Source organism: Carassius gibelio, chromosome B12 (assembly GCF_023724105.1).
Source record: "Carassius gibelio isolate Cgi1373 ecotype wild population from Czech Republic chromosome B12, carGib1.2-hapl.c, whole genome shotgun sequence".
Classification (NCBI taxonomy): domain Eukaryota; kingdom Metazoa; phylum Chordata; class Actinopteri; order Cypriniformes; family Cyprinidae; genus Carassius; species Carassius gibelio.
Genome location: NC_068407.1, coordinates 18,957,814 through 18,982,853, shown reverse-complemented (window position 1 = coordinate 18,982,853; position 25,040 = coordinate 18,957,814). Strand labels below are relative to the sequence as shown.

The 25,040-nt window shown below is 36.6% G+C and overlaps 1 protein-coding gene across 2 annotated transcripts; it reads right to left on the bottom strand.

The window, feature by feature from the left end:
• Positions 1-5,614: 5,614 nt before the first annotated feature.
• On the bottom strand, positions 5,615-24,596 carry LOC127968776 (serine/threonine-protein kinase BRSK2-like). 2 transcript variants are annotated; one of them, XM_052570111.1, is made up of 19 exons: positions 23,685-24,596; positions 23,498-23,592; positions 22,646-22,731; positions 22,383-22,523; positions 21,795-21,911; positions 18,297-18,330; positions 18,125-18,193; positions 17,809-17,955; positions 15,973-16,004; positions 15,588-15,752; positions 15,071-15,168; positions 13,878-14,028; positions 13,731-13,791; positions 11,025-11,598; positions 10,151-10,199; positions 9,548-9,671; positions 7,942-8,149; positions 6,920-7,009; positions 5,615-6,844 (listed from the first exon to the last, which is right to left on the bottom strand). In XM_052570111.1, exons 1-19 carry the CDS (start codon positions 23,767-23,769, stop codon positions 6,663-6,665), a joined length of 2,508 nt encoding a protein of 835 aa, XP_052426071.1. In that variant the 5' UTR covers positions 23,770-24,596; the 3' UTR covers positions 5,615-6,662. The 2 variants fall into 2 exon arrangements, with proteins under 2 accessions (XP_052426071.1, XP_052426072.1); XM_052570112.1 differs by having other exon boundaries at positions 11,025-11,304.
• Between the last annotated feature and the right edge of the window lie 444 nt (positions 24,597-25,040).

The window sequence follows — 25,040 nt, the reverse complement described above, 5'->3', positions numbered from 1 at the left end:
TACTGGAGAGGAGAATTCGGCCGATAGTGGAACCTCGGATCCAGGAGGAACAGTGTGGTTTTCGTCCCGGTCGTGGAACACTGGACCAGCTCTATACCCTTTCCAGGGTGCTGGAGGGTTCATGGGAGTTTGCCCAACCAGTCCACATGTGTTTTGTGGACTTGGAGAAGGCATTCGACCGTGTTCCTCGCGACATCCTGTGGAGGGTGCTCCGGGAGTATGGGGTCGGCGGCTCCCTACTTAGGGCTGTTCGGTCCCTGTACGACCGGAGCAAGAGCTTGGTTCGCATTGCCGGCAGTAAGTCAGACCTGTTCCCGGTGCATGTTGGACTCCGGCAGGGCTGCCCTTTGTCACCGGTTCTGTTCATAATTTTTATGGACAGAATTTCTAGGCGCAGCCAAGGGCCGGAGAGTGTCCGGTTTGGGGACCATACGATTTCGTCGCTGCTTTTTGCGGATGATGTTGTCGTGTTGGCATCCTCAGACCAGGACCTTCAGTGTGCATTGGGACGGTTTGCAGCCGAGTGTGAATCGGCTGGGATGAGAATCAGCACCTCCAAGTCCGAGGCCATGGTTCTCAGTCGGAAAAGGGTGGATTGCCCACTTCAGGTTGGTGGAGAGTTCCTGCCTCAAGTGGAGGAGTTCAGGTATCTTGGAGTCTTGTTCACGAGTGAGGGAAGGATGGAACGTGAGATTGACAGACGGATCGGTGCAGCTTCTGCAGTAATGCGGTCGCTGTACCGGTCTGTCGTGGTGAAGAAGGAGCTGAGCTGTAAGGCAAAGCTCTCGATTTACCGGTCAATCTACGTTCCTACTCTCACCTATGGTCATGAGCTGTGGGTCATGACCGAAAGGACAAGATCCCGGATACAGGCGGCCGAAATGAGCTTTCTCCGTCGGGTGGCTGGGCGCTCCCTTAGAGATAGGGTGAGAAGCTCGGTCACTCGGGAGGAGCTCAGAGTAGAGCCGTTGCTCCTCCACATCGAGAGGAGCCAGCTGAGGTGGCTCGGGCATCTATTTCGGATGCCTCCTGGACGCCTTCCCAGGGAGGTGTTCCAGGCACGTCTCACCGGGAGGAGGCCCCGGGGAAGACCTAGGACACGCTGGAGGGACTATGTCTCCCGGCTGGCCTGGGAACGCCTCGGGGTCCCCCCGGAAGAGCTGGAGGAAGTGGCTAGGGAGAGGGAAGTCTGGGCGTCTCTGCTTAGACTGTTGCCCCCGCGACCCGGCCCCGGATAAGCGGAAGATGATGGATGGATGGATGGATGGATGGATGGATGGATATATCAAAGAGTAAGAAAATATATTCCGACAAGTAAAGTGAAGTGCATTTTATTACATCAAGCTTTCCCAAACTGGGAATGTGACGGAGCTGCAGGGGGTTTATGAGTTTATTGAAAAGCTAATAATTAATTAAATCATACAAATGTTAAGTTGAAACAAATAATTTTAAGATGAAAAAAAAAACTAACTATAAAATGTAATATTTAATATGTTTACCTGCATGTTGCAGAACCAATGAAAATGCAAATATGATACTTCATTATTTAAAAAAATAATAATAATAACAAAATGTTTTTTAATTTATCGGGTGTACATCAAGTAAATATATTAGGTGAAAGAGGTCCAGGTAACCAAAAAAAAAAAAACTTGTGAATTTGTGAATTTTGCATTCAAATGATGTGTAGGTCCAGAAAACCAGAAGACTTTCTGACTGAATATAAGCAGTGGGCTATTTTAGAAAAGAAAATTAAAAAGAGGATTTATGGAGAATCAATAAATTATGAATAAATTATTGCTATTTTGTAAACAAAATGGAATCCATACAAAAGTAAATGCTGTCTAATTACAAGTATTTTATAATTTAATCTAATTATAAGTATAGTTTCATGGATGGGGCTTAGTTTAAACCAGGACTTAGTTAAATTAAGTTATTGAAGCAGCTTTTATAAAAATAAAAAATGCCTTCAAAAAAAAAACCTCATGTGTGCATCTTGAAAACAACAGCAATGACATTTTAAAATATGTAAGAGCAAGATATTTTCAGTTGAGACGGCTCAAACATGCATTTTAGTCTGGGACTAGCCTTAAACCTTGTCTGTGAAAAATACTACAGATTAATTACAGATGAAATGTAAATTAAAAGTTAAATACTACATTTGTTTAGAAAATAGCCAATTATCAAGTAACTCTAAAATGTTTTAAAAATTAATGTAATGTAATGTATCTGAAAACTAGTAAATTAAGATGTAACTACAGAGTGGTAGCTAAATAAAGATTAGTGAAAGTTTTTTTTAATATACACAAAATGTACATTTTGTACAAATGCAAGTATTAAACATATATTCATGGAGTATGTTTTACTGGAAAATATAAGTCTTTTTACTTTCATAGTGTTTAATTCAACATGCTACTTGCTGTAATTGTGAAATTCACTTACAATGTCTGAGTAAAAAAAAAAATCTGCACTTTTTTTTGTCTTCACTTACTAAAATAACTTTTGGAAGAAAGTTGGCCTACGATTTCAGTCTTGGAAAAATTCCATAGTTCAGTGCCTTTAATGTAAATATATGCAAACTTTACTAGCAATTTAAAATTGTTTCAAACTAAATCCTAAGCTATGTTTTTGTTTGACTGGTTTGATTACAAGCAAGCATTATACATTGATGTTTCCAATTTTAATCACTGTAAGAAATAAATCAGCAGAAAAACAGAAAAGTACTGGTAGAACATAATCTGTTAAATGTTACAACACAATGCAATGTATGAAAGCCATACATTTATACAGTCCCCATTACCCATGCAATATTTTTACATTAAAATAAGATTCAAACAGTAAAACAAAATAACTGAGCTGTTTAGCCACATAATTTGGATGTCCCAATGTAGCTTTAAACTTTAATCATCTACAAATACCCAAAACTAATAACTCATGCATTAAGGCTGGCAATAAGCATAGCTATGAACAAAATGTCTTTTCTACAGTATGTGTATTTAGTATGTTCATCTTATTATTATCACATTATTATAAATGTACATTTTGAAATTGGATAAACTCCAGGTGTTTCAGTGTAGATTTAAACTCAAAACCAGGGGGATAGCAAGACTTTAATATTCATGATGATAAGCAACACTGCTGTGTAAAATACACACAGTCACCACAAGTTTAGCTGGCAACTTTTTGCTTATGGTAAATTAAATATGAACTTTTAATGTTAATATGCGCGGATGTCACTCTCACCGTGACCGCTGGGAGGCGCTCTCTCCATCTCTATAATGAACACCAGCAGATCACTGCCATCTAGCGGTGAGAGAAGAACACAGCAGCAGCCGTCTGCTCGATGAAAGGCCAATCAATAGGTGAAAAACACGTCAAAGAAAGCCCCTTAATACCCTGCTGGGCATTTAATTCAAGTTTATCTAATTAAGATGGATGTGAAACACGTACCAGAGTAAATGGCCCACGGGAAAAAGTTCCATTTGGGTTTTGAATAGTCTAATAAAAAAAAAAAAAAAAGATTTGCATTTCCTGAAGGAAATACGATCAATTGCAAATCAGAGCCACTCCAGCACACAAAACCAACAGCGATGATAGATATTAATATATTCAAGGTAGACTAATCATATTTAACTATGGAAAACAATGTAAAAAATTAAGTATACAAAAAATGAAATTATGTCTGTCTTTACTACATACTGAGCGCTTAATATTCTTTATTAGTAAAAATTAATTAGAGAGGTAAAGACTGACGCTCCTACTTTTCAGTCATAATAGTTATATATATATATGTATATATATATATATATATATATATATATATATATATATATATATATATTTATATATATATATATATAATAACTTGTAAATAAGATTTTTTTTTTTTATCTAACTTCTCTTTTTTTAATATAGGCCTAAATAAATATACAAAGTAAATTTTATTACAACCAAAATATACATTTTACCAAACTGTAGGGTGGGAATAATTTGATTGTATGTATAATAACACATGCAGATGAGTAAAACAAAAGCTGTGGGTTTGTAAACTTTGTTGGTTATTTTTATTGACGCCTATTAAATTGATTACGTAGACCTTCCTGAATCCATTTCGCTTCTCTCTCCCACACACACACACACACACACACTTTCAAAGCTGAAATCGAAAGAACAATTTGATCTGACTCTCTGAGACTCTCTGTGCATCGTGAACACACACTGTGCACAAACGTCCAGATGCACGATCATGATCCATTCACTGTCATCGAATGAGATGTCAACATAGAGTTAAAATTCTGTTGAGGGCTGGGAAACACATTGCAAGCATACATACATACATACATACATAACCACAGATAGAAAAGCAAATGAAACCTGGCCGGTTTTAACATGAAAATCAATATTGCATTGGCAATGCTGTTCCTAGATATTTCGTCCTGTTGTTATTCCTAAAAATACATATGTTAACCAACTGATGGCCAGCTAAGACAATACAAGTTATGATATGTCCAGATAGTTGTGCCATTCCCTGATGCAAAAATATAATACATATGCTATTCCTATCTTTTTTTGCAACAAAAATGAAAAGTGTTTTTTCTTAGATTTGGACTGGTTGGTTCTTAATGATCACGGTTTGTATGCCCAAAACTGGATACATTGCTTTACCTAATTAAATATGATAAGATATGATGGTCCATCGGTCACATTATGTAATTAGACTTTTAGTGCCAATCAATTTCCATACAATAAATAAATGAAAAATGGAAAACAGCTGACACAAAGACAACTTAAAATTGACAAAGACACACAAAACTGGATCACATTTAGCAGATTCATGACAACTGTTGAGCAGAGAAGCCATTTGTACAGAGAGTGTCCCTCTTTCAGATATATTACGCTGGATCTTAGAGATCAATTTCCTATTTCATACCGTGTCATAATCATAATTAGAGACAAATTGATGTGAATGTACATATTTTGTGATGGCACGAGCAAGGTCTGTGGCCTAGACAATGGTTTTATTTTTCTTCAAATACCATAAAATTTTCAATTTCCTCTTGAGGTCGAAGGTACAGCACATTTTTCTCATCAGATAATGCCCAGAGGAAGTCTTTCTTTCCTTTTCTTCTTAAAGGTGAAGTGTGTGATTTTTTAATTTTTGTAATATTGTCTTCTATTCCAGCTTTATTCTTAAAAAATGAAGGGGTGTTTTTGAGCCTTTCAGTAGACTGTTCTTAAAAAGAACAGTTTTTCTTAGTGAGAAATGTTAATCATTTAAAGAACCTTTTGTGGAATGGAATGATTCCATGGATGTTAAAAGTTCTTCATGAAACCATAAAAAGAACCTTTATTTTTAAGAGTGCAGGGAAAACTTGAACTAAAAGCAACTTTGCTTCAACCAATGGTGTGAGTTTGGGGGCGTGGCTATCTGTTTGACTGGCAGGTGAGGGGGAGGGTTCAGGAAATCTTGTAATTATTTTTGCATTTCCATTCATTGATGCCAGTGACAGAAAACTGACACATCCTTAAAGTGTATTTTTTCCATTTTTAAACCAACAAAGCACGCATGTTTGCTTGTCTAAAAGAACAGTGCAATTTGCAATAGATTATGCTGCAATTCCCCCAAAACATGTATTTTTAATACCTCAGGCATTCGATTCTTTCTTAAACATACATATGTACACCTACTGGACATTTTTTTTAATCCTCAGGAAAGATATACAAATAAATTATTTTCAATAAACCAAAATCCACAAATAAAATCAACGACATTCACTTGGTTGGCTTCACCCAAAAGTCTTGCAGCAACAGAGAAATTGGATGAATGTGATCCTTTCACATTTTGGACTGATTCCCGTTTGCTCTACATGTGAACTCTTGTTGGAGACTACAGTCACCGGAATCCTCCGTTTGTCAGATGCTCTCTTACGTTTGAGCTGCCAAAAGGGTGAACCGAGGCTAGATTTTGAAGGTGAACGCACGCAGAAACGCAGGCATTAGGGGCTGAAGCTTGACCTTATTTAGCATGCAGCATTTCTACAGAGAGTGAAAATGAAGTTAGCTAATGACACAGGGCTGGTGAGCAACGGTCATAAAATCACCATGAGTCTGTCCGCTCAAGGAGGTAATCATGTTTTAAAAAGATCCAGCATGTGAATCTTTTGTAGCTTATTGATTTTTATTGCATATGACTGAGCACTCTTGGTGCTGATAGCTTTTGGATCTAAATCTCTACATATTTTCTGGGAGGATAAAAATTCAGAATAAATTGGACTAATGTCTCTGTTGCTATAATTACTCGATTGGTGAAACGGAGACCTGGTCTGGAAGGAACAGATGGTGTGCTACCCCCAACCGAAACCTTTCCTTTCACCAATGTCATTAAAAAGCCAAGTTCTGCACATTACATCCAAATCACGTGAGGGAAAATACAGCACAAATCAAAGCATTGTCCAGGATGATCGATTAAATACGTTTGAGAACAAAGTGCTCCTCGGATCCCTGACTGTTCAATAGATCCCATGTTCTTGAACAATGCGTATCAGTTTTTGGTTTCATTAGACTTTCAAAAAGCTCCTTTAAAAACACATTTGACCATCATGCTGTTCTGAGGTGAGAAGGGGAGAAGGAACGTTTGAGTAAAGTCCTGACTGAACATTTCTTGCTCAGGGCTGTGATTGTGTTCCACTGGAGGAAAGTAGGCGGGTTCTTTCTCTTCCAGACCCCCTGCGCTGGAGTAAAACCCCGCCCTCTCCACACTCCACCCACTCGCAGCGGTCGGCTCCGCCCTCTGAGCGCCGGGAGTTCTGTCTGGTTGGTGTTCTAGGAGGGCGACTGTTCTTCTCATCTAGTGCAGAGCAAACAAAGACTATAGAAGAGTGGAAGCATGCTAGATGAATTTATGACATGTGTCTGTTCTCACCTGAAAGAGTCTGCGTCATGGTCTGATCGTGACCACTGAGCAACTGGGCTTGAATCGTTTCAACAACTCGTCTAAATCTGTGACTTGGACCTAAAAATTCAAATTCACACACACACATACTCATATAACTTCAGTGATGTGTAGTGAACCCCTGGCTTATGGAAATATATTGTATCTAACACTTGCTATTTATTATTTATCATACTTTTATTATTTAGCATAGTCTTATGAACATTTAAATAAGAAATACTGCTCACTGAAAACACATCAAATAAAGTTCCATTTCGTTTGAATGAAAATGATTTCCATTCTAAACTCTAATGTAACAACATTTCATCTTCACTTGCTATAATGATATAATCATACTATATGAAATTAAAATTTCATGAAAATCTGTAAAAATTATTTTCTGGAAAAAATGCATTAAATAAAATAAAAATTTGTGTAAAAGTGTAAATGTATAAATTTGCATGTTAAAATCAATGGAGCATTTATATAACAGTTTATATAATCATACTTTTTATTAAAATCAAGGTGTCGTTAACATTTTTTAATTTTATAAAAAATATAAATATTTAAAGCACTGCAAAAAATGCATTTAAATAGATCAGGTTTAACAGTAACAGGTTATTTATGCCAATTTAAATGTTCTATTCCATTCAATGGAAATCATTTAAGGCTAATGCAACCACTGTATCTTAAACCTTTTATAATATCCATAATAGTTTATATAATGCTACTTTTTATTAAATCTAAAGTCTCATGAACATTTTTAAATATTTGTATGACACTGCATATTGCTTCAAAATTATAAATAATAATAATGCATTGAAAATCAAAAGCATTCAACTAGACATAGAGATGATGTCTCCTGATGAAACTTTATTTAGTGTGTAAAATTGAGTGAACACTATTTCATGTTTTGTTTTGTTTTGTTTCTGTACCATAAATGAAACGCTCTGATACACTTGAATGGAAGTGGACACGCAAATCATTACCAAACAGATAGTACTTCTTCTCACCTGATATGAGGCTAAAAGTTACACTGTAGAGCCCATAATCCTTCTGTCCGTCCCTGTCTCTGTCCCGCTCTCGTTCTCTTTCCCCCTCAGAGAAGGAGATGTCTACCTGAAATCTGACGGGTTTCTGGAAGACAGACGGACCTCCAGAAGTCTTGTACTCCGCACGGAAACTGGTCTGAGAGATTACGCTGTGACTGAGCGAGGGAATCTGAAGACAAACACATGAGAGAGAGAACTGTTCCTTACTGCTGCATACATTATCAATGTGTGGTCATGTTCAATTATTATGGGTGAATTTGGATTGGTTTTTGTCACAATTTATGGGGTTGAGTTAATGAGATGCAGAATATAGCTGTAATTTCAGGTTATTTATTTCTCTACATTGCACAAGTGTGGGACAAAACAGTAAAATATTTTAGTTATTTTTGTAAAATAATACAATGATGCATCTTTTTTTTAATATGCAAAATATTTTATAGATATTTAAAGAGCTAAACAGAGTTTTTAACTTGATGTAATGTCTTAAAATTGTGAGATGTGATGCAACAATCATATGCATGAATGCATCTTGTATTAGGTTTCCAAAATGGTTTGCTGTTTGTTTGTTTTTTTGGTCACAGTAAATGTAACGTCTTATAGTATCTTCACATATCAAATATTGCTATACTCAAAATTACAAATATGCTTAAAATCCATAGAAAACATTGATATATTCAAAAGTCTGGGATTCATATTTCTATTTCTTTATATAAGAAATGTATAGACTTATTTGGAAAATTTGAATTAAAAGCAACTTTGGTTCAACCAATGATGTGAGTTTGGGGGCGTGGTTATCTGTTTGACTGGCAGGTGAGGGTTCAGGAAATCTTGTAATTATTTTTGCATTTGCATTCAGCGATGCTAGTGACAGAAAACTGACACATCTTTAAAGTGTATTTTTTCAATTTTTTAACCAACAAAGCACGCATGTTTGCTTGTCTAAAAGAACAGTGCACTTTGCCATAGATTATGTTGCAATTCCCCCAAAACATGTATTTTTAATACCTCAGGCATTCGATTCTTTCTTAAACATACATATGTACACCTAATGGACATTTTTTATCCTCAGGAATGATATACAAATAAATTATTTTCAATAAATCAAAATCCACAAATAAAATCAATGACAATAGACTTATTCAGTAATGATGCATTAAATTAATGTTGCAAAGTATTTCAAATAAATGCCATCTTTTGAATTTTCCATTCATCAAAGAATCTTGAAAAAAAAAATGAAGCAGCATAGCAATTTTAAACATGAATAACAATAAGAAATCAAGCAAATCAGCATATTAGAATGATTTCTGAAGATCATGTGACACTGAAGACTAAAGTAATGATGCTGAATATTCAGCTTTGAACACAGGAATAAATTATATTTTACTATATATTAAATAAGTTATTTTTAATTGTAATAATGTCAAACAATATTGCTGTATTTTTTGATCAAATAAATATAGCATTGTGGAGCATCAGAGACTTTCACAATATTAAAAAATCTACTAGTGAATATGGGAGCGATTTAGTTTCTTAAACTGCCTAATCATGCACGGAGCAGCTGACTCACAGAGAGGAAGGCATGGACGATATCCGCTTTAATGCCACTAAAAGGTTTGTCTCTGATGACCACAGAAATCTGCTCTTCTTTCTCCAGACTGATGAAATTCCCAAACCAGGACCTTTTAGCCAGCCTGTGGGACCACAAACAGAGAGACAGACAGACAGACACTTGGGTAATCTGTAAGACTCATCACAATGATGCAGCACACTGAAGAATTAAAAGCTGGAGATCATTATCGTTAATATATTTCCCTGAATAACACATGCAAGTCGCCATGACGTCGTTGAGCATTGTCATCTGACACATTTCATTTTTAGGATCTGCAGGATGGCATTTAAACACTGAAGGGCACTGTTTGCAATATTTATTATATAGAATTTACTGTATGTGTATCGATGATGTTTCTTTTTCATATGCAAATTACACAGTAACAAAAATGGTCAGACACCTTGAAAAAAAACCTTTTACAAATTAATGAAACATAAAATTGTGCAACATACAGTGAGTCCTTTCAAATAAAATGCAATGCTTTCCAAATGATTTTTCCAGATTATTTGACAGACCTCTTGGCAATATACATGTGTTATTGGGTTGGCAAGTGTTTCTTACTCTGGGCTTGATTCTGGTGTTAAACTGGACATGTCCTCCGAGGTTGGCACTGTTTGGAAAGTAAGAGTAAGAATGAAGAATAGATCAAATACAACCTGACATTGATTCAATTCAATTATTTAACCATTATTTTATATTTCAGAGGTTAGAGATCCAGGGACCCCCAAAGGACTGCAGGCAGTGATATTTTAGTATCATACATTATTATAGTTTTTTTAAATAGCATATTTTGAATTATATTATATTTTTATTATGTTTTAAGTTTACTTAATTTTTATTAAATATGTCTATATATTTTTATTTATTATTTTTATTTATTTACTTAAACTGTAAATTTTATATTGGCAACTAATTGAAAAAAAAATAGAAACTAAATATTTTTTTTGTTAACATTTATTATATTTCAAGCAACTATTTTTTCATGGTTTTGTTTTAGTTTTAGTTTATGTTAATGATAATAACCCTTGCTGCAATGTGACCTGCAGAAAAGGTCATAGAAAATGAAATACGGTTGTAATTAATCAATCAATAGAATTCTGGTTTCCAGTGTCATAAATAATGGAGTTTACCATGCAATAAATAATTTTATTCTATTGACAGCCACAGTTTGATGTTTTTCTTCAAGTGAGCACATCTAAAAGCTCTCTAATAATCGAATTATTACTCTTATGGCAGAAAAATGATACAGTGTTAGCTAAATAGTAGGGGTAAATATAATATAATATAATATAATATAATATAATATAATATAATATAATAACATTCTTATTTATCGGATCAAAAATGGTTCTTTAGGGCTCCATGGCATCAGAATGTTTGAAAATTTCTCCTCTATTTGATGAAATACTTAAAAAGGAAAGACATCGGGGCCCACCCTGCAGCTTGCGGCGGTGGAACCGCGGTGATCCCAACAGGTTGTTCTTCAGCGAGTTGAGGCGTGTCCTCCAGTAGGCGGAGCTACTGGCCACCATGCCGCCGCCTCCCCCTGGACTAGAGGGTGGGGTCAAGGAGAGTGAGCCCACGCCCACACTTCCTCCCTCAGCTCGGGAGGAAGAAGAGGAAGAGGAGGAGGAGGGTGGGGTAGCGGTGCAGGGGTGGGGTTGATGCACAGGGGTACCCAGCGGGGTGGGCAGGGGAGAGCCCTGAGGGGTGACCTGAGACATGGGATACAGGCTTTTAGTCACCGACTTCAGCAACGCAGATGGAGAAGGAAAGAAGAGGAAACGGGGAATGGACGACAGGAAGGGGGAAGGGGAGGGAGAGCAGGAGGAGGAGGAAGAGGAGGGCAAGGGGAAGGACTTCATGGACTGGAGGCGTTCGGGTGCAGTTTTAGATGGAAGCGTCTGTGTTTTGGGTTCATGCGATCGGTTTGGATGAGCGTTGGTGCTGCCGCTTCCCGCTTTGGTGACGGCAACTACCTCCGGCTCGCTGAAGGTAAAGACAGAGCTCTGATGGGGTAAGGAGGAGGAGGAGCGGGGTGGAAGAGTGAAGGCCGTGGCAGATGGAGAGAGAAACAGGAGTGAAAATGAGCAATGGCAGGTGATACAGCTTTAGTGCACAGTGATGGTGTACAGATGATGTGTGAGTGTGTGATTAAAGTGTACTTCAGTTTTTACAAGTATGTACGGGTTTGTGTACAGTGCGCATGACACAACTTATTTTCATCAGAACAGTACATGCCAGTGATGCGCCGTCAATGTATAAACCACCCCGCCTGCTAAAAAAGAAAAAGAAAATATTGTACCCGACCCGCTTCCTGACCCGCATTTTTTACAAGTAGTAAATGCATCGCCCCTTTATGTTAATTTAATAACTAAATAGGCTTTAGCCTACAGGATAATAAGCATTATGACCGCACACAAAGCTTGCCACAAAGAACCGGTAATGATTATGAATGTGCAAGGAGACATTTAATTGTTTAGTAAAAAATTTGTGTTTTCTGTGTCGCTGCTAAGATGAAGTTGACGATGCGGACTCACCATGAACACCAGAGAGAAATGCACATTTCATTTGGATAACATAATCAGAGAGTAGCCTATTCATTTTGGTTTGAATATTTTGATTTAAAAGTAGATATTTCAAGCTTTCTGTAATATATTGCCTAAATTTCTTTTTAAACGCACAGACTAAAAGATTAAGACACTTACCTGACCCAAAATATCACCCAAAGTTTCTACAGCTTTTTCTTAGCTATTTCAGAATCTGGAAAAATGACTGGAGCAACCTTGTTACTGCAGTCGGTAGAGCGATGAATGAGTGTGAAGTACGGCATGATAAATGCTCGTCACTTCTGCCGAAACTTTGTCAGCCTGTGGGTCATTTGGTTTATTGTAAAACGATTGCACTGATTTGCATGTTTCTTGATGATGTGCATTTTTTCTGTGGTTCTCACATGCATCATGTCGCTTCATGTCGTATTCTCCACCATGTCCCACAGAAAAACTGCTTTTGCATTAAATGCAAAAAGCTTTCTCTGCTTCGCCATATACAGGTCTTAACCAAGAGTATGTTGCGGTCCATTCGCTTCTCTTTTTCGTGGCCACATTGGCCATGGCTGCTTAACCTGACCGAACAACGCACGCGTGCTCCAATTTGAGATTGTTGAATGTTGAGGAGGAGTTCGTGCACCAGTCAACAGTTTGATTGACGTACGACTCAATCTGTCGACTAACACTTTTATTGCTCTCCTCTGAACTATTGGACATAAATTAACACTACGCCTATGAACGTATCCGTGTATTTATTAGGCAGGGTCGAATGAAAAAGCAGGACAGATGCTGAATTTGCGTGAGGCGGGACAAAGGGTAAAATTGCTGTACAGTACAGCATAAAGCGGTAACTCTATAATCACACCAGTAATTCAGCCAATAAAGTGTAGGCCTATGTATTTCAAAATTGTGCCTAATACTATATAAATTATAAAGGTTTAATTGGCATCTTTATTTCAAACGACCTGTCCAACCGCGACCCGAATATCATTAAAAATATTTTTGGATGACACGTAACCATGGGTGACCGCAGGCACCCGCTCATTTCGGATCAACCCGTGCATCACTGGTACATGCGTACTCTATGCACGCAACATGATTTTTATAACCATGTATGCTTTATAAGCATAAGTTACACATGCACATTGAATTTGTTTTGCATTAATCAGTTGCTCCACAAGGTGGCAACACCGTCCTGGCCCATTGTCTCACAGTAAAGAGTGAAACAAAAAAAATACATTAAACATGCAAAGCAGCTGCATTTACTTTAAACTGTGCCACTCTGAGACACTAAAAACACCTGATCATGAGCTGCCCACGTATAAATGAACTCTTAAGCACGCAGTACAATGGACTATATGCTTATTTAAAATACACACTGTGGTGCACATTAACACACTGTCAGAGAGAAAAAAAGAGTAAGAAAGTGCAACCGGTACACTGATGTATCATTAGTGCAAGAAAATTAGTATTCAACTATTCTGTATTAATAAAAAAAAATCTGTATTTTTGACAACATTGCTGCTGAGAAACTCATTTTTTGGTGAACTATCTCTTTAGTAGAGAAATAAGGTTGGCAGACAGGTACTTACCCTAGGACTGCTCAGAGGACTAGATGAGAGGCCCGTTGATGCTCCGCTTACAGATCGAGATCTGGATCGAGCGTGGCAGTCAAGAGTCAGTAATGCTAAATTCCAAACATCCATATATGCTAAATGTGAATGCGACTGCATGCGTACCTTTGGCTGTGCGTGGAGGTGTCCAGTGCTCTTCGTGGGGTTGTGGGTGAGCTCTGCTCCGTCACACTCAGCACCTCCAGACTCTTCCTCTCTGGCCGGCAGCGGCCGTAACGTGTCAACATGGGTGAGTCTACACGCTTCCGTGGAGGGTCTATATAGATATACAGAACACAGAGTTTACAGAGCGGTGTGCCTGTAGCTCAAAACAGAAGAGTATAGCACTAGCAACAGCAAGGTCATGCGTTCAGTTACCAGGGAATGCATAACATCTATACAAAAGATGGGTTTTGCAGCGAATGCCATTAGAAGAACCATTTTATACATTTGAATAAACCTTTTTCAATATAAAGAACCTTGTGGAATGCAAAAATTCTATGAAGGTTAAAGATTGTTCATGGAATTAGATGTTAAAAAATAACCTTTATTTTTAAGAGTGACTCTGAATGAATGAAATACACTGTGTTTTCCAGAAAAAAGTGACAGCAGATCAAAATTGCATTGTTGAGAGAAAAAGAACTGGTAAAACACCTGTAAATCAAATGTTAACACACATATGAACAGTATGAAGAGGTATTTTTTATTCCACAAAAAGCAACAATGAGAAATGTTATTATAAAATAAACATAAACAGACCTGTGTCTGGATTTGTTTGGATTTATGTTTGACATTGAATGTGCTGCAATCTCAAGAACTGGTGTATTTTATGTGCTCTTTGCATTCTTGACATTAAAGGGATAGGCCACCCAAAAAAAACTATAATAATTTACTCACCCTCATGTTATTCCGAACTTGTATTGTTTTCTGTGAGAACACAAAATAAGATATTTTGAAAAATGTTACCAAAGCGTTTCAGTTCCCACTGACTTTCAATGTATTTTTTGTCCATATAACGAAAGTCACTAGGAACAGAAACCGTTTGGTTACCAACATTCTCCAAAAAATCCTCTAATGTTCCAGAAACAAAAGAAATGCAAGTTTGGATTGACACGAGGTGAGTAAATGACAGCATTTGTATTTTTGGGTGCTCTATCACTTTAACATTTCACACCTGACCTTCATTCCCCAACATGCAGTAATTAGCTTTGGGTAAAAGTGTCTGCCAAATGTATAAATGTAGTACATATGGTTTAACATGAGTGAGTAACTTTAAATTCTTGACTTTATTTAACTGTGTTCATGAAAGAGACACGTACCAATGTCATTTCTGGGAGGAAGATCCTCATCCTCATAGCTAGGATAGCGCTCTTTACGGTCTAACAGGAGATAATAGATCATCTTCTCCTGGTTATCTCTGAGGAAAAAAGCGAGAGACAGAAAAGTGAAAAACAATATTAACCCTATCAAGCCTACTGTAAGGCCTACTTTTTAAGGGCTTTAAATAATCAACATGAGCCAAACCTTGCTGAAAAACCGGCTGTACACAATTTACTACATGCCTTCTGTCATCTGATTGATAAATCATACTTTTTTAAAGCAAGTTTTTAGTATAATTGTAAAAATGCTAAAGTATGTATGCAAACTTTTTTTTTTTTTTTTTTTTAGTTTTTAGAAGGTTCTATACATAGTTCCATTTAAAAAAAATAAAAACAAACAAACAAATCTGATTATTATATCATACGTGAGGCTTGACAGGGTTAAAGATGAACTCGATTTTTATGTTTTCTGAATGAAAAATGCACATGATGCAAAAAGTGCTAATGTTACGCTCACTCTTCACACTGCAGGTCTTGGGCCAGTTTAACCCGATCCCTGAAACAGCCCAGAGAATACATGCTGTCCAGCACATCTGGGTCCAGCTCTGTCAGAGACATGATCCGTCCCATGCTCACACGCCTCGGGGGCGGCTGCTCCGGACACGGCTCATTACGTCCAGCTCTTCATCACACACAAACAAACAAACACACATACGAATGTGAGCTGCTTGCACAAATCATCTGCAGTTTGGGCTGCTATTAAAGACGTGAGATGAAATCATTTCATATCGTTTCAATACAAACTATTTATTCATGAAATTCATCCATAAATACACTTTCACCGAATCACTGTGGATTGACTACAGTGATAGAGAGAATATAAATAAATAATCAATACTTACTGATACCAGGCATGTTTCTGGATGGCCTCTAGCTGCAGAAGGAAAACGGTGTATTTATCAGAGTCTGTTCACAGGCAGATGGCGCTACAACATTATAAGCTGAAGATTTTTTTAAATCTGAATTATCAGCTGCACAAAATGAGTCACTGTTATAAAGGTTTTGGTGTAAATGCAATAAGAACTCAGCCCAAACATGCATACAGAGACCTTTTACAAGTTATCTACTAAATGTAATCCACAAATCATTAATTATCCTTCAATGGCATGATGTAACAAAACTTTGTTTTGGTGGTGTGACTTGGCTAGTTTTATACACACTTCAAACCACTGAATCGAAAAATAAATGATTGTTTCATTCTATTCCAAATCCTGAACAAAAATCATCACGGTTTACACAAAAATATTAGGCAGCAACTCTTTTCAACATTGATTATAATCAAAAATGTTCGTTGTCTGGCAAATCAGCATATTAGTATGATTTCTGAAAGATACCGTGACACAGTGACATGTAATGCTGAAAATTCAGATTTGCATCACAAGAATAGATTACATTTTTAAACGTTTTTAAATGCTCACCACAGGATAAAAAATTACAACGTTCACAATTCACACTCAAAATGTCTTCAAATTGCAAGATATAAACTCTTGCGAGATATAAACCTGCAATTTTTAGAAGGAAAGTTCAAATTATGGAATAAAAACTCACAATTGCTAGATAATTGTGGGATAAAACTTCACAGTTACCTTTTTATGTTTTATTTTGTGGCAGAAAAAAACAAAATAAAGAATAATAAAACTCAGAATAAAAAAAAAAGTCAGAATATATACTGTAAACTCAAAATTCTGAGAAATAAACTGTGAGAAATTGTGAGATAATCTTGCAATATTGAAATCATGAAAAAAGTCTGAACTGTGAAACAAAGTAGAAAATTATTCCATAGTAGAAACTGGCTTCCTCAGAAAACAGCTCATTTAAATTGTAACAATATTTCACAATATTGCTGTTTTTTTTTCAGTATTTTGATCAACTACCGGTATATTCAGCCTGTTTGGACATTAGAGACTTCATTCATTCATTCAAAAAAAAAATATATATATATATATATATATATATATATATTAAACAAAAAATTACAGACCTTAACCTGTTAAATGTCACCCCGTCCCGTATACGGGACGCCTACGTTGACTATACTATATTAAAATCAATTTTAATCTATTCTTGACAAACTATATATCGTTGGAAAGGTCTAAGACTTCCAAATATATATTATACCAATATTTTTTGTTAAAAATTATGTAGGAAAAGTAATAGATGAATTTATGACAAGAGTGCACCCTCAGAAATCTACATTACAAAAGGAGCTTTGACCTTTGCTTAAAAAAAAGACTTCCTTGTTGCCTTTTTCTCTATCACATTTTAGAAATCATCAGAAGTTATATATCACTTAAAAACACAAACACATGTTTTCAGTCATGAAATATAAAAATTTAGGTTTGTATCATGCACATTCAAGTCTATCTTCAAAAACGTGAGTGACAGTTATCAGGTTAAACTTTTGTAGTATAAAACATAGACCTTAATCCATAGAACACATACAGTATTAAGTAAACTAAACTTTGGTTTTTTTATAGCTGACAAACCACCACAGTAATGAGGGACTGAAGGAAAGAAGCCACAGTACGTATGTACAAACGATCCATCCAGCATCATACATTTACAAAAAAATTTGCCAAACGTTTGCTTCTGCATTTCTGTGCTTTTGTGGAGTAGTGTATGTTTCTCACCACATCCAAGCAAACCAACGAGAAAGCTTAATCACAGTACTCCCTCACCGTGACTCTTTTTTCAGGATTGACCTCGATCATGGCCCGCAGCAGAGCCTGGCAGTCGGGAGGGATGAAATGTGGCATGTGGAAGACTCCACTCTTCACCTTCTCCAGCAGCTGCCGCAGGTTATCGTGGTCGAAGGGCAGTGCACCCTGAGGACAGCAGACAGAAATGGTAGATGGTAGTGACATGCAAGGAGTGTTTCAGTTATTTGCTTAGCAGCCTATGAGCTAAAAATGAGTAATAAGTGATAAGTGAGGGAAAGTAAAATGCTCTCCGACAAGCTGAGAGAAACAGAGGGAGCTGAAGCGATTTCCTCACCACTAGCAGAGCAAAGAGAATGACTCCACAGCTCCATACATCAGCCCGTCGGCCGTCATATTTCTCACCCTGCAGCAGAAACCGAAGGTAGAAGTAAGATCAAAGGTTCACCTTCAGACAGAATTATGCTCTTAAACATACAGGTTACTACTTTTTAGATGTATACACCTACCCTGATAACCTCTGGACATGCATAATGAGGAGATCTGCAAATAGTTTGGGAAAACAGAATATGGATGGGTGTGAGAAAGTATAGTTTGTTTTAAAATAACAAAGCTGTTTCATTTACTTATTGTTATTTATTTATATAAAGCTGGGTCAAATTCAGGCAAAAATGCAAAAGCACACCCCTTGAGCTTAAGAGGTTGTACAAAATGTAATTGAACAATAAGGAATAGGAAGCTGTATTAAGTTATGTATAATTATGTTGGCTTGAAAAGCCAGTACTGATCTACTATTCAAGCTTTTTCTTCTTCTAAGACTTAAAATTAATTAAGCCTTCAAGCTTTAACCAACTAATTCGGCACAGATCTTCAGGGTTTGTTTCATCTCAGTGTGCTAAAACATGCTAGGAATGAGCTAAAATGCCAGGACATGCTATATATACTGGCAACATATTAAAATGGGCAAGCTTCATGTTTAAAATGTTAGCAATCCCTAATACATAGCTAAAACATTCTAGCTGTTAGGGCATGCTAAAACTCGCTAGTTAAGTGTTAAAACATGCTAGCTATGTTCTGAAACATGCTAGCAACAATATAAAATGTGCTGGAAATGAGATGCCACATAGTAGCAATGTAAACATGCATACATGCCAGCCTTGTGCTAAAATGTTAACAGCACCTAACAAAAGGTTAAAACTAAACAAAGAATATGTTATATGCTAGCAACATGATAAAACCTGCTAGCTAATTGCTAAAACATGCTAATAGAATGTTAAAACATGCTAGGAAAACCTACATGCTAGTTGCATACTAAAACATTCTAGCAACAAACTAAAATGTGCTAGTAATGTGATGAAGCATCTTCTTATTTGGAGTTTTATGATGGTTGGTGCATTTGTGATGAAGCATAAAAGCAAATAGTAATATATAAAAAGCTAGCAACTTGTTACTGGATGACTTCAGGTTAAAAATGTTAGCAATGCCCAATACAATGTGAAAATATGCTAGCAGTGCTAAAACATGTTGGGACATGCTAAAACATGCTAGCTAAGTGCTAAAACATGATATGACATGTAAACATGCTAGCTATGTACTTAAACATGCTAGCAACAAAATAAAATGTGCGAATGATATGAAACATGGTAAAAACATGCTAGCAACATATTAAATCATACTAGCTTCATGCTAAACAACACCTATATGACTAATGTTAAAACTAAGTACAAACGGTTAAAAACATCCGAGCAACATGCTAAAGCCTGCTACCTAAGTGCAAAATCATGCAATCAATATGCAACAATGTAAAATGTGCTAGCAAAATCATGAAGCATGGCAGCAATATATAAAAACATGGTAAATCCTAGCAACATAGTAAATCATGCTAGAAACAAAGTAAAACATGATAGCTTCATGATAAATGTTAACATCTAACTAACAAGGTGACAAAACATGCTTAAAACCATGCTAGTAACATTCTAGCGACGTGATAAAACATGTAAACAATGTGTTAAAACATGCTAAGAACATTTTAAATTAAAACAATCTAGCAGTGGTAAAACATGTTAACAGTAAATAGTAAAAAAAAGTAGAAAAGGGGCCATGAACTGCTTTTGTTTTTTATTTTGTAGTGTTCTCGGAGGTTCACTTTTTGCATCAAAAAGCATCATAATTTAGAATAGGCTATTTTATATCCTGTTTTCTTTAATGCTCTGTTTGAATTGGTAGATTGTAGACTTGAAAGTAAATGCCACTGCTATGATCAGCTAACAGTTGTGTATGTCTGACAGCCAATGTCCTTCACAGATGGACGCTGCACTGAAGCATAAAAACTCAGAACATAACAAACCAAATCTGTTTAAAAGACAAAGCAATAAGGATCATGTAATATGAACAGTTACTCACACCTGTGTATTGCAACATTACTCTCAGATCCAACATTTGGCAAAGCATCATCTTTTGGCTTCAATCTTTTGAAAATCCGGGTTAAATTGTGCCTTGTTTGTAAACAAATCCATGCCAAAATTAAGTGAACAAAGGACAGAATCCTAAAAATAAAGGTCCTGTTCTTCGTGATCCCATGTTTCAAACTTTAGTTAGTGTGTAATGTTGTTGTTAGAGTATAAATAGTATCTGTCCACATGTAAAACTATATGTGCAGCACATTTTGCTGAGAATAGCTTCCTCAATCTCAATCAGTTTCGCCGGATTCGCACAAAGATTATTCTTGAAAGATGGAGCAGTTCCCACTTTGTCTGGAGAAGTCCTTGTTTATGGACCACAACCGGTAAGTGTATTTTATTATTTAAGTTGGTGCGTTTAACAGTTTCTGTAACTTATTATACAAAGGGCAACGCTGTTTAGCTTTGTTAACTAGATGTTAGGGCTGTGCCAAAAATCAAATGCGATTTTCATGCGCATCTCGTCTGTGAAGGCGCTCCTGTGATTAGAAGTACATCTCCAGCACGTGCGTTCAGATCAGGACTGCCAGGTTTTCAAAACAAATCCTACCCACTTGCTTCTCAAAACTAGCCCAATTGCGTTTCCAGGAGGGCAGCGTGCGCTAAGATGGTGTCGAATCACAACACAGGAACCGCTGGCACAATCAGAATTCGTTACGTATTTCTGAAGGAGGGACTTTATAGAAACAAGGAAGACATCCGCCTGTTTTTTTGACAGTGAAAACAGCGGTATAAAGATAAGTAAATTGTGTGAAAAAAACTGTTTTTTTTTACACTCGAAACATGAACACGTTATATTGCACACTGTAAACACAATCAAAGCTTCAAAAAAGCACGAAAAACTGGACCTTTAATGTTGGGATCAGACGGAAGGCAATGCAAAGACACTGCACTGTACAGCGTCTTGTTGTCTTCTGAGCAATCTTTATCACTTGGTTTCTGCATAGACCTGCGTTCACCTCTCAGTATTTACACAACGTGCATGAATCAGTGGGCGGGGCTAAACTGGCAGTGATGTAGAAGCAGGTGTTGATCTTCTAACGTGGAGGTGATGTTTAGCCACACTATTACATCATAGAGTCATACAGTCCATAAGCTGTCGTTTTGGCAAACTGGATTCAGTATAAGCTTTTTTTAGGCTAACAAGTAAGTTCTTAGTTCTGGAACTTACAGGATGTTTTTATAGCACAATTACATCTTATATATTTTTTGTTTGTTTCTCAGTTCATGACCCCTTTAAAGTCTTTTCAAGCTAAAATGTATTTATATTGCCAAACAAATTCACTTAGCAACTTTCCTTTGTTAAACAAATGTCTAGTGGTAGCTAGGTATGACATTTTGACATCTAATTCAACGACATTCACACATTCTTAAGTGTGCTTTAATTTTCAAAACCTGTATATTTTGTACTTTAACATAGTTTAAAACAGTTTGGATCAGATAGCATGCAGTATCAGAATTATCCATTTCATACTGCAATGAACGCAGCTTTAAGTGCAATAAAGCAAGCAAAAAGCATTAATACTCACACGCATACACAATACTCACCCACAGCTTGTCTCTAGCAGACTGTCTCCCACCTGTAGTGAGGCCATGCCAAAGTCTGCAATCCTGATATTGTTCCTCTCGTCCAGCAGGAGGTTTTCTGGCTTCAAGTCTCTATGACTACAATAGCACAGAGGACAACCGGCTCTGAACATGTCGTTCACCAGCAAACAACCCGCCACAGAAAACATACTTTGGAACATATATAGTGTCTATATAATTTATTCTTGTCTTTGACAAAGGCATACACCTGCATCATCATGTACATATGAATATATGAGGGAATAAAAACTCCTTTATTATGTTGAAAACAAACCATTATCAATAACTGTGTCAGTAGGGTTAATAATCACTGCTAAAATGCCCCCTTGAGAAAGTTGATTTGATTGTTTTTCTTTTTTTTTCAGTCCCAAATTATATGATGCAGTGTTTTTTCAGCATTGTTTACATTCTGTTATTGCTTTTGTTAAGATTTCTTACATTTCTATATTTTACAAATAAATTGTATTTGTGATGCGGTCAGTGTGGAATTTAATCACTTTCAGCAAAACTGTGTGTGTGTGTGTGTGTGTGTAGTTATTTATGTCTTACCATATGGAGTGACTATGACAGAAGTGCAGAGCAGATATGATTTGTCTGAAGAACTTTCGTGCCTCTTTAGGTGTCAGTCTGCCCTTCTTCACCAAATAGTCAAACAGTTCTCCTCCTGAAACATGCTCCAGTACCAAATATCTGCATGAATGGAACCAGAGAAAGAGTGGGAAAAAATGCTTCAATATAGGAACAAATGAGGAGCAGGAAGAACAATGTTGAGTGAAGCCTTGAAGAAAGCATGCAAAAGTGTGGCAACTCACAGATATTTGTTGTTCTCATAAACATCATGGAGTTTCAACACGTGTGGATGTTCAATCAGTTTCAAAATAGCAATTTCTCTCTCCACCTGGTTGAATGAGTAAAAGGAAAGATTATATTTACCACTCGTTATATTGCATTATCTATTTATCATCTTTATAAATAGCAATTCAATTCAAAATAGCAAATTTTTTTGATAAATCTGTCATAACTGTTTTTCATTTAAATATTTAAAACAAATTTACTTATGTATTTTTTAGTCAACATATTTTTTATTTTCATTTAAAAAATTATTAGCTTCAAAAACAGAAAAAATAACTGAAACTGAAATAAAAAGGTATGAAAATGATATAGACAAAAACTAATAAAATGGTAAAAAATGAATAACTAAAACGTTTCCTAAAAAGAAAATGGAAAACACACTGTAAATTTCAGTTTGTTAACTTACTAAGAATCCTTGCAAACTTATTGCCTCAGAAAAATCTAGATAAGGTCACTTATCATAATTAAATTTTAATAAATTGGCTTTTGAGTAAATTTGAATATGCAGAGCAACCTCAACTAGATTTTTCAGAGGCGATAAGTGCGAGATATTTTCAGTTTAAAATTTACAGTGAAAATAATGAATAAAAATTCAAAATATTTATAAAAACTTTAATAGTATCTCAGTGATACTAAAATAACAATGAAATATTCTCTATCTGATGCATTACTGTAGCATACTGTGACATAGTAGGCTACTTTCAACATTTAGAATATTATCATTTAATTTTAAAATGTAAAACTAATTTTAATAACTGTGTAAACTTTACAAAAACCAGAGGATTAAAAAAAAGTGTTAATTGTTTCCTTACCTTCATCAACACGGATTCTGAGAGTTTTTCTCTGTTGACTATTTTGATGGCTACTTTTTGGCCAGTGCTGCAGTGAATCCCGAGCTTCACCAGACCTGTAGTGACACGGCAGACATGCACAAGACATCAGCGACAACTGCTTTGAAAGGAGCAGAAATAATCTAATATGAAAACAATGTCTCCTTACCTGTCTGGCCTTTCCCGAGAGTCTTTTCCAGTCGATATGGCCCAACATACTGAGCTGTCTGGGTCACTGACAGTTCCTTAGACATTTTGCATTTAATATTATCACAGCGCACTGTTTTTGAGTTGAGTTTTTCTAAAATAGTCTTCCAAGGGTCTGCAGCAACCTGGAAATATATCCATGCTGAGCTCGGGGTTCCCTAATATATGTCATACGGGCCTATTTATTATTCTGAACTCTTTGTGTTTGTCATTTAGATGAGGGGAAAGATGCTGATGGCAATGCAGAGATACAGTCAGGTCCATAGAAGCAGCCTAACTCACAGCTCTGCCAATCAAAGTCACCCTTCTCAATTGATCAGGCTTTTCGTTTCCAGTCATTACAGAAAGCCAGGTCCTGTTAGTAAGCTCCTGTTTCTAGATGTATCTACCAGCTGGCCATCGCCTCGTGACAAAAACTCCTCCTGACTAACGGTAGTGTTTGTGGATATAAGTGAACACAAGCCTTCAGTACACTTGTGCTGGGCCTAAACCTCAAGTAAAGGAGCCGGAATCTCGCAAATGCTGTTAAACAAGCAGGTAAATCTCTTGCCGTTTCACACTGAGCAAGACGAGGAGGTCCAGGTCGCTCTGCATCCTCTCGCATCACTGTAGCGGATCTGGCAGCTCTGCTTCATCTCTGCTGCTGATGTTGAGCTGCGGACCGCAGCATCCTCTTCCTTCTCGTCTGCGCCGTGTGTCCGCTCTCGCCGGTCGCTTTGGGGGAAGGGGTTTTGTGGTTTTGATGGTGACTGATACGCGCGCTGATATTTTGCGTGTCTTGACGGTTTCTTTGCGTTGTAAAACGTTATTTTCTCCGCTCTGGTTCCTGGCATCAGCATCCGGGTCCCACACCCTCCTCCTCGTCATCATCGACCCCTCCCTCCACTGCACCTCGCGCCACAGATCTGTCCCTCGCGATACAAATAGTAGAATGATACTTAATTGGCACTGAATCATAAGCATCTTCATGTACCAAATACGTAGCCTACTCCAATAAATCCATGAATCGAGCAATCACATTTTTTTTAATTAAATAATTTTCGGAAATGTATCTTTTTTATAAGCCTTCACATATTTTCAACGTAAAAAAAATTGCAAAAATAAAATAAATACCTAAGAATAAATAATAAAAAAATAAAAACTTTAGGTTTAACTAAGTTGTAATGCTTGAAGAGTGCCTGAGTTCAAAAAGGCCACACAGCCTCAGGTAAGATTTTATGACTTTTTATTATTTTATTTTGATTTATTATTTGTTATTTTTATTTTTTTATTTTGTATTGTTTCTTGTTGTTGTTTTATGTCATTGTGCTTTTTTTTT

Bases quoted from the DNA above. Each gene is read 5' to 3' on its own strand.
- LOC127968776 (XM_052570111.1), bottom strand. From the start codon at position 23,769: ATGTCTAAGGAACTGTCAGTGACCCAGACAGCTCAGTATGTTGGGCCA. The intron at 14,029-15,070 runs GTACGTGTCTCT...ATATCTATATAG, and splicing joins TCCTCCCAGAAATGACATTG to ACCCTCCACGGAAGCGTGTA. The intron at 6,845-6,919 runs GTGAGAACAGAC...GCTCTGCACTAG, and splicing joins CATGACGCAGACTCTTTCAG to ATGAGAAGAACAGTCGCCCT.